Source organism: Poromitra crassiceps, assembly GCF_964638095.1.
Source record: "Poromitra crassiceps genome assembly, chromosome: 3".
Classification (NCBI taxonomy): Eukaryota; Metazoa; Chordata; class Actinopteri; order Beryciformes; family Melamphaidae; genus Poromitra; species Poromitra crassiceps.
This window is the reverse complement of record NC_139625.1, coordinates 50171105-50181656: the sequence shown is the minus strand read 5'-3', so window position 1 is coordinate 50181656 and position 10552 is coordinate 50171105. Positions and strand designations below refer to the sequence as shown.

Genomic DNA, 10552 nt, shown 5'->3' with positions numbered 1-10552 from the left:
GCTGTTGTGATAAATAAATTTGCGTGCGCCCGCCATGCCAGGTTGTTCCTTCCCCTCCTTCTTCTGTTGTCGTTTCTGTTGTCTGGCGCCACAAGTCGGCCCCCCTCTCCAGGACAGCTCCCCCCATACCCAAGTCTTCCATTCATCCTTGGCTACTGCCCCCCAACCCGCTGTCTACCTCTGAAAGCATCATGCTAAAACAGCCCTGCATGCTAACGGATAGCTGGCGAGTAGGGGGGGTCAGAGGGAGCTTGCTGTAAAATGATGGCCACGGTAGGGAGGGGTAGCAAAAAAACAAAACAAAAAACAATAATCCACAAGCCCCAAAAGTGTAAAATACCAAGGAAAAGAGCCCAGTACTTACTTCCCCCTTTTTCTTTGCGTTTTGCTTTACAAGATGGATGTTACATGTAGTGCCATTGCCCATCCATGCCCATATTCATCCCCATTCCACTCATAGGCCCTAGAAAGAGAAGAGAAAGGCCAGAGAAGAGTCAGCAGGAGGTCCAATCACAGAGGGCTCAGAGGAGAGTGGCTGATAGACAGAAGGTGAAGCTGGTTAGGGTTTAGATGGGAAATGACGATGGCGGGAGGAGAGCACCATGCTCTGAAGTAGTGATGTTGTTTTGATTCCGTACCACAACCCGCAAATCCCTTTGGGTTACCATCATTTGTGAGTGAATTATTTTTGCCAGGTATGACATGTTAGAGAGGAGACAAGCAAGGCAAGCAGCAGGCACAGGTGCAGGGGGAAGGGACTCTGTCCAGGGGCGATGCTATTGTGGGAGTGTAAGGTTGGTTAGGGTTAGGGTTAGGGTTTATGTGGCTGCCATGGGGAGCTACTCCATGCTGAGACAACTAAATCTCAGTGCCTAAGTCACACCCTCTTCTGCTGGTGATGTGTGGCAGCTCTACAGTAACAGAGGGGAACGCTGGTGATGTGTGGCAGCTCTACAGTAACAGAGGGAACGCTGGTGATGTGTGGCAGCTCTACAGTAACAGAGGGGAACGCTGGTGATGTGTGGCAGCTCTACAGTAACAGAGGGGAATGCTGGTGATGTGTGGCAGCTCTACAGTAACAGAGGGGAACGCTGGTGATGTGTGGCAGCTCTACAGTAACAGAGGGGAACGCTGGTGATGTGTGGCTGCTCTACAGTAACAGAGGGGAACGCTGGTGATGTGTGGCAGCTCTACAGTAACAGAGGGGAACGCTGGTGATGTGTGGCTGCTCTACAGTAACAGAGGGGAACGCTGGTGATGTGTGGCTGCTCTACAGTAACAGAGGGGAACGCTGGTGATGTGTGGCTGCTCTACAGTAACAGAGGGGAACGCTGGTGATGTGTGGCAGCTCTACAGTAACAGAGGGGAACACTGGTGATGTGTGGCAGCTCTACAGTAACAGAGGGGAACGCTGGTGATGTGTGGCAGCTCTACAGTAACAGAGGGGAACGCTGGTGATGTGTGGCAGCTCTACAGTAACAGAACACTGGTGATGTGTGGCAGCCCTACAGTAACAGAGGGGAATGCTGGTGATGTGTGGCAGCTCTACAGTAACAGAGGGGAACGCTGGTGATGTGTGGCTGCTCTACAGTAACAGAGGGGAACGCTGGTGATGTGTGGCTGCTCTACAGTAACAGCGGGGAACGCTGGTGATGTGTGGCTCTCTACAGTAACAGAGGGGAACGCTGGTGATGTGTGGCTGCTCTACAGTAACAGAGGGGAACGCTGGTGATGTGTGGCTACTCTACAGTAACAGAGGGGAACGCTGGTGATATGTGGCAGCTCTACAGTAACAGAGGGGAACGCTGGTGATGTGTGGCTGCTCTACAGTAACAGAGGGGAACGCTGGTGATGTGTGGCAGCTCTACAGTAACAGAACACTGGTGATGTGTGGCAGCTCTACAGTAACAGAACACTGGTGATGTGTGGCAGCTCTACAGTAACAGAACACTGGTGATGTGTGGCAGCTCTACAGTAACAGAACACTGGTGATGTGTGGCAGCTCTACAGTAACAGAGGGGAAAGCTGGTGACTGGTGTAGCAGGCATGACAGTGGGAAGAGCGAGGCGGGAGGGAGATGGAGGGACTTACCAGCTGGCCGGATCCCCATGTGTTGCTGACCGTCCAGCACGAAGCTGCCCATTGGCTGGCCTTCCGGACTGTACGCTGCTCCTTGGCTCACTGAAGGATCAAGAAGAAAACCTGATTGTAGTCAAAACGTGGACACGAAAAAGGGAGGGAAGAAGAAGAGAAGACACACCAGACAATCAGCAATTGTCCCAGCTCAAGCCCAAACATACTGTAAGACATTGTCCTCGTGTTTATGGACCGCAATGACTGACGCGCGGCATGCAAACACGCGTACAGTGTGTCCTCGCACGCAAACATACACACGCATGCAGCACACGCACACATACACACACAAAAGCACGCGCACACACATGCATACACACACAGCCGGTGTCATTCAAAAACACACACACTAATTGTTGCATTAGAGAACAGAGGAGATGCATTGTTCTCTAAGCAAGAAAAGAAAGCATGCAGTTTGACAGGACGAGAAGAATTTCTGCCAAGACAAGCAATTCACCCAACACACGCAGCACACGCACACACACGCAGCACACGCACACACACACAACACACACACACACACACACACACACACACACACACACACACACACACACACACACACACACGCAGCACACGCACACACACAATCAGTGCTCAAATCAGCAGCCATTAGATGGCACATACAGAACATATCTGCACTCTTATAGCACAATCTTATGTTATTATTAGTAATTAGCATTACTGAAATGTATACAAGCCAAGTCATTATTATGCATGATTTACCTGATTATCTATGATCAGAATTGTATACATTTATAATGATACTACAGTAGCAATCAATTTGCTCAGTTGTATCTTGTATTGTCTATTAATAGCCCTAATGTAGTAATGTCTTTGGAGTCTGTAACAAACAGTATATTATTATTATATCCAGGACTATAACACTATTATCCTGGCTAATCTGCAAATCTGAAAGATTAGGGGAAGCTGCTAATCATGCTGTCTTTGAGAGATTGCTTTGCTATTGCAAATATTCCCCACAAGAGCACAATAACTGTAGAAAGAGTCGCCTGCATTTGAGAGTGCATCTCATTTCAATAATTAAAAAGTTAACTTGCACAATCTCCACCCCAATTTGCAGAGACTTTCTAGAGAGCGAGCTCGCTAATCAACAAAAAAGCTTTTCCCTCTCAAAGACAAATTGCCTGGCTTCTTTTTGGTAATGCCATAGTCAATGCAGCTTAGGGTGACTGCATCCATTCCTCTCTGGATCTCAGCGTGGCATGTTTACTACTCCATTTCTCAGTGCTTTTTGTCATCTGACCACAGCAGATATGGTAAATCAATGCGTTATCAATTTGTAATATGACGCTTGCCATAATCCGTTTCAAAGGAATGGAAATCTCTCCCTGCATAAGCGTTAACTCAGGACAGCACAGATCAATGCATCATATAAAACTCATTCTCCCTCCTAAGGGCATTTTTCATGACCCAAAATAAATTAATTGATACTGTTAAACTGAAGTATTGACGTATAGAAGCCATAGTGAGCTAAGTAGAGGCCTTGATATTTCAAATGTGCTGAAGATCAAAATTCAGAACAGTGACGCTTGAGGGGATAAATGGGGGGGGGGGATGGGGGGGGGGGGGAGTGAGGGAAGCCCCCTCTACCCCTAGACAGCAAAGAAGCACAAAACAGCCTAAAAAAGGAGATAACTCTTAAATTGCTGCTAGCGTTTCTGGCGCTCCTCTTGTGTCCAATTAGTAATTCACAGAGAGAGTGCTAATGTACCTCTCTCTCTCTCCACTTAGATTGGGAAATCTCCAATTAGAGTCAATCAGCAAAACAGCACTGAGCACATCCCATTGAGAAAATGGGAAAGGGGAAGATGGGAGGCAGGAGAGGAGGAGGGCATAGAGAGGCTGTTTTTTTGGGGGGCGGAGGGCAGGTACTCCCTTAAAAAGATGGCCTCCAGGCATGCCATGTGCATGCCAGCAAGGGATTTGAAAAGAGTGTGTCGGTACGCTTGGAAACGCTGCATTCTGTAACGTAGGCTGGGTTGCTCTTAGTTTTTTATTGTATTTTATTTACCTGCTCGATTTGACTGGTCAATCATGGGCTGTACTATTCTTCTCCTGGCGTTAATGAACCTGGTAGAGAGAAGAGAGAGAGAGAGGAGAAAAACAAACGTTAAATCAGCCGGCATTCACACACAGAGGAGGATACATCACACGCCACCACAAAGACAAAACACTTGTGCATGACTTTATGGCAACATTAGGCTTGGGAGAGGCGCTCCCAACAAAACAGCAACAAACAAAGGGCAATTGTGTGCTGACTTGGGAACCCAGCGAGGGATACTTTTAATGTTCCTTATGATCTATTCCCCCCTCGTTTAATAAAGCTTTTGATTACGTTGGGTTGCCATGGGCACCAGGGAGACATTCCTCAAGTATTAAGTGCAGCTTGGGCACAGAGGAAGATTCCTCAGTGTGGCACATCTCTCTCTCTCTCTCTGTTTCTCTCTCTCTCTGTTTCTCTCTCTCTCTGTTTCTCTCTCTCTCTCTTTCTCTCTCTCTCTCCCTCTCTTTCTTTCTCAAGCTTGTACAGCTTGTTTCTCCCCCCCCCCCCCCCCCCCACACACACACACACACTACCCAACTTTATGCGCTCTGTCCTCTGATCTTCCTAAAAACACTGTTATTGCTAGAGAGTTATCACTCATTGGAATTTTAAATAAGTTTTAAGTTAGTGAAGTGCAGGATACAAATGGTTCCTTTCATTACTCCCCAGCACCCTGCACCTCACCCCCCCCCCCCCCCCCCCCCCCCCCCCCACCACCACCACCACCACTACCCTCACCCCCTCTCTCCTCACCGGGACCCCCACTCTGGCTGCATTGTAGGGGGTTCTGCTCCCCTTCCAGCTGTCTAGAAATGAGGACCAGGCATGGCCACTCCGCGCTTTCACAAGGTATTGTTATGTCAGCGAGCCCATCAATTAGGCTGTGTGAAGTTTTATCACCACCACAGCGGCGAATAAGTGCAGTTCCACAAAGCCTCCCCAGCCCGCCTCGCTCCTGTGGCTTTTCCACTGGACAGCCGGAGGTCATGTGGAGGTGACTGCCAGCCAGGGGCAACCTTTTTACCTTGCAATGAGACGCCTAGGGCTGTGTCAAAGACAAGCTGGCCACTCCGGCCGAGCAAGCTCTCCACCTTTCCCTCTCTCTCTCTCTCTCTCTCTCTCTCTCTCTCTCACATAGTAAAAAGGCAGCAAGGACTTAGCACTACAGGTACCCACATGTGGTTGATATTAGAGAGAGGTTTCAAATCATGGTGGAGCTGTCCAGCATGGAGCCCATTGCTGGTTCTTAAAAAAAAAAAAGAGGAAGAAAAAAATAGCCCCACCCCCTTCTCCTAAGGTACGGGCTGGGGCACGGCACCGTCGCTACGGCTAAAGGACCGGTCATTAAGAAGGAAGGGAGGGCTGGAACCAATTTGGACTCGTAATCCCCCATGAAGCCCTGATACCTGCCCTTACCTTCTCCAATGAACTTAAACGCCTGTAATCTGCCCCGCTCAAAGTGACATGCTTAAACGTACAAAACGCACGGTCGGGAAAAGAGAGAACGCGGTGCTCATTTGCCAGGGGGCATCCAGAGTGCAGGTACGCAGGGGTGTGTGTGTGTGTGTGTGGGGGGGGGGGGGCACGAGCCCCAGAGAGCCCCAGAGAGAGAGAGATGAAACGCATCCATATGAGCGACAGAGAGAACGACACACAGTAGAGGGAGGGAGGGAGGGAGGGGGCGGGTGAAGGTGCGCGAGAGAGTTAGATTGGAAATTATATGATTGAAGTGCATGATTTGTGATTGAGGGGAGGAATGAGGATGAAGTTTTATTAACTGTGAAAGTGGTGTTTTTTGGATGGAATAAAGGGGTGAAAGCATCCTTGGTTATCTCTGCTGTCAGAAAGGCCCGTGGTGCTTAGGAAAGAAAGACGCTTCCAGCATCAAAACCAGCTGAGCAAGTAAACAGTAAGACATTCCTGCTATCACACTCCCTGGGCTAGCTCAAAGTGCAAGGCCTGCCAAAATATATGTCCTCCTTTTTCCTTCCCCAGACGCACCAAGGGGCTCAAAATCACAACCATGTGCATTCTACCTATTCTGGGACAGAACCATAAACACATAATATTAGGAATGTTCTTCCCAGGTGCTAAATTTGCCCACACGCTTTCCAGCGCTGCAAAGCAAATCCTCCACACGCTGAAGACTATCATATGATTAAAGCCCATTTTCCAGATTTTTTTCTTCTAAATGTGGTTTTAAACAAGCACAGATCCTGTACAGGCCCATGGAGCGTGTCTGGCCCTCTAGAGGCCACCTGACAAAGCGCATCACCTCAATTAGCTGTACCTGACTGACTGACTGACTGACTGACTGACTTGAATTTGGCTTGTGATGCCCTCGGCTGCGCCATGGGAAAAACAGCGTTCTTCTTGTGTTTTTCCTACGTCTTATCGGAAATGTATGACATAAAGTATACATGAAACTGTTTTGCTATCAGGCTGCATTGCGCTCATTGAAATGCTAATTTTGAGTATGGAAAAACAGCTCTTTACAGCATAGACAAACATATGGATATTCAAATATTTTCCCTGCAAGCTGATTCAGAGATTGACCTGCTTCTTGTCAACAGTCCCTATTGGCAACCACCATCACACACACACACACACACACACACACACACACACACACACACACACACACACACACACACACACACACACACACACACACACACACACACACACACACACACACACACACACACACACACACACACACACAGGGACTCTGTTTTCATTCGCTACACAAGTTGCCACAGTAACCGTGAGGCGGGGTGGTGCTCTGGAGGGGGGTGGGGTGACCAAGTGGCCCTCTGGTGGCCTCACAGCACCTTTTATCAGTCTGAGTAAAGCCAATTGAGATTATCAGAGCCAGGCCTGATAACACTGTTTTCCCTCCTCCCATGAGCTGCTAATGGTGTGTGCTTAGAACAACACCACCGAGAATCCTCCAGAGATGAAGGCCGCTCCAGCAGGATGGATGGATATATGGAGGGACGGATGGAGAGATGGATGGATCTAAGGACCCGAGGCCCTGGGAGAGAGACAGAGGTTGACCACAGGGACTCCCAATTCCCAACCACTCGCTAAAACATACATGCGTAAATCCACACATCCACACCGTGGACGTGACCACAGCCACCGCCAGCGTGTCCGTAGGCTAACCAGAACACAGGAGGCTCACAGGGGACACCGGCTAAAAACCTCCAACCCAAAGCCCCTGTTTTATTATCTACATCTGGTGGTCTAACTTATTATGGCCTGCCTCTGCTCAATGTTAGAGCACAGTAACACACACACACACACACACACACACACACACACACACACACACACACACACACACACACACACACACACACACACACACACACACACACACACACACACACACACACGCACTAACACACACAGAGTACCTCTCAGCATGGGAACTCCATGCTGTCTTCAAACAAATAATTAAAGGCAAGGTTATGGGGTCGCGGGGAGGTCATTCCTCTGGATACAGCTCAGAATGTGTACATTACCCCGGGAGAGAGTGGAGCTGCTGGGGGCAGGGCTGCTGGGGGCAGGGCCAGACCTCTGTTTCATGTGGCCAACTGGTTTCATCTAGCCATTAAAGCTTTAACGCATTTTCAAGTCGCATATCAAAAGACGCCACTCGCGGCGTATGCCAAGTATGCTTCGGCGTCTGCATGCGAAAACGTGCGCACGTGTATGTCGCCGCATTCCTCACACAGTACTGTCGAGCGACCCGCAGTTGCACTTCTCACCGACGTGACCTGAAATAGCGTGCGGGACACGTGTGTTTACGTACATGCATGCGTGTCCTTGTGACACGTGTGTTTACGTACATGCATGCGTGTCCTTGTGACACGTGTGTTTACGTACATGCATGCGTGTCCGTGTGACAGAGAACCTCAGTGGAAAAACAGGGTGAGGCGGAGCAGTGAGTAGACTGGTGCTCTGGGTGTTTTGGCTGTGTGGGACACAGAGGGAAGTAACAGGCAGATATGAATGATGGAGCCAGGGCAGCAGGAGGCCACTATATCTCCACCAGGCTGGATCAACACTCCATCCCTGGCCACTAATATCTGCTCACTCGCACAGAGGGGGGCCTCACAGAGCGCTCGCTTAGGTGTTAAATACCCTGGCTAGCATGCATGTTACGCTATACGTGGGGTGTGTGTGTGTGTGTGTGTGGAGAAGATGATGTTTTGTATACCCTTGCGTGCTAAACATGTTTACATACGCCAATGCCTGCATTTGTTAGATATTAAGCTATCATTGTGCTACAGTACTTTTTTCCGGTGTCTTCAAGCACATGCATCCATGTTTGGTTTTATCATAGTGTGCTGTTATATATTATTATATACTGTACTGTAAGCCTCTTCCAAAATATTTGGATCTTTCATAGTTGCACTACTTCTGGATCCAAATAAAAGTATTTAAATGTATGTGTGTGTGTGTGTGTGTGTGTGTGTGTGTGTGTGTGTGTGTGTGTGTGTGTGTGTGTGTGTGTGTGTGTGTGTGTGTGTGTGTGTGTGTGTGTGTGTGTGTGTGTGTGTGTGTGTGTGTGTGCGTGTGTGCGCGTGTACGGGACTTCCATAACCTTACACCCAAGAAGTACCTTTCTGAAGGGGACATTTTGTCTGGATATTGTTTAATCATTAAACGCAACATAGACTAGCCCTAGTGCATCTACATATAGCACACAAAAAAGAAAAAGAGAAAAGGCATCATATCAACAAATAGAAAGGCAGAGTCATTTTCAGTTTGAAATCACAGCAAGCCAGTCCGTCTGAATCTGGGCTTGCCTTGCTATTCCTTTTTTTTGCTTCCTCCTCTCAATCTGTCAGAAAGACCTTGTTTCTGCTTAACTGACTCGCAGCCACACCTGGTAACTCGCTCCTGTTGTCAGCATTCCTTCCCTGAGAAATCCTCATGCCAAACCACCCTAGCCTGGAGCACAGCCAAGAGAGAGAGAGAGAGAGACAGCGAGAGAGAGAGAGAGAGAGAGAGAGCGAGAGCCTGGCTGGTTGGCCGGCCAATCGCCGTGGAGATCTGAGGGAATCCAGCCAATCAGGAGCGGGGTCACTTGTTTGACGAGTTTGTGATGAAAGAAAGAAAGCGAGCCAGAGCTCGGGTGAGACGGGGAGAGAAGCAGAGAAATACTAAACATGTCTCTCCATGAGACCAGCGCCGGATTGCTCCAAATGTAGCCCGGTAGAGCGTGCAAAGCGGGCAGGCGGCTTTTGAAATTGTGACACAGAAATACTTGTCAGTTTATTGCCTTCATGGCTGACCTGCCCGTTTGGACAGCCCGTGCCAGAGAGAGGGAGTGAGCTGAGTTTCATGCCCGTTTGGACAGCCCGTGCCAGTGAGAGGGAGTGAGCTGAGTTTCCGTTTGCCAGTCAAATTCCTGGGCCCCTGCCTGTCTTTGCAGGAAGATTAGATGCAACACAATGTGAACGGGAACGTGCTGAACTCAATCCCTGATCACTGTTTGCCAACATGGCTGTCCTCTGGTTCCTATTAAAGCTCATTGCTTCCATACTTCCGCTTCAGACACAAATAAAGATTCCAAACCTCCAGCGATTGAGTCGCTCCGCACTGGAATCAAAGGAGGAAGGCTTTAGTTTGATCCCCTCCCAAAAGAAAGGACGACTGGCAGGAGGGGGAAGAAAAACAGCCAATGTCCTTTGACCAGGAAGTGGATGCAAATTAACCCCGTGAGGAGGGTGTGTTTAGTATAAGCAAACACTAATTATGGTCCAGTCAGTCGGTGGGCCAGTCTGGGGCTACTGAACCTCCGACACTGATAATCTACTGTAGTGTCAACAACACTGATGGAATCAGTTCTCATGGCCCTAACAGGCCCCCCTGTAACAGTTTAGAGCTTGCCACCAGACTGCACCAAGCATATCTGTGGATTTATCATAAACTATCACAAAGGAGCTTTTCACAAGGCAGGGAGGGAGAGAGAGCAGCCGGGGTAGGAGTGAAGGAAGCTTCCTCTGGCTCATCCTATCACAGTTTCCCCCCTTTTCCCCCGGTCTTCTTCTGTAAGTTAAAACAGGAGTCAAGAGACGAGCATTACCTCACCGCCGTGTTTGATTTAGTGCAGATGTGAAGCGGAGCGAGGCCGGGATCGTTTTTTGGGAACGTCAGAGAGAGAGAGGGCCCACGTTTAGGGCAGCCACTGTGTTTACATAGTTCTACCTCCGTCTAACTCTCTCTCTCTCTCTCTCTCTCTCATCCACACACACTCCCTCCATACCCCCCTCCACCCTCTTTTGTCTGCCTCTCAAAGGGGGACTGTTTCACCTCTCCTCCATGGACTTTCAC

At 49.0% G+C, this 10552-nt stretch overlaps 1 protein-coding gene across 2 annotated transcripts in view; it reads right to left on the bottom strand.

Moving 5' to 3' along the window:
* Positions 1-362: 362 nt before the first annotated feature.
* LOC310772940 (homeobox protein Meis1-like) overlaps positions 363-10552 on the bottom strand; it is a 32395-nt gene continuing 22205 nt past the window's right edge. Inside the window, exons 2-4 of one of the 2 annotated variants that reach the window (XR_014552528.1) lie at positions 4169-4227; positions 2092-2181; positions 363-463 (exon numbers count right to left, since the gene is read on the bottom strand). Coding sequence is in view for 1 of the 2 variants with exons in the window: in XM_083632893.1 (XP_083489019.1) it covers positions 405-463; positions 2092-2202; positions 4169-4227 (229 nt within the window). In the remaining variant the exon portion in view is untranslated. Of the gene's footprint in view, positions 464-2091; positions 2203-4168; positions 4228-10552 lie in introns of both variants that reach the window. The other variant, XM_083632893.1, reaches the window with a different exon arrangement.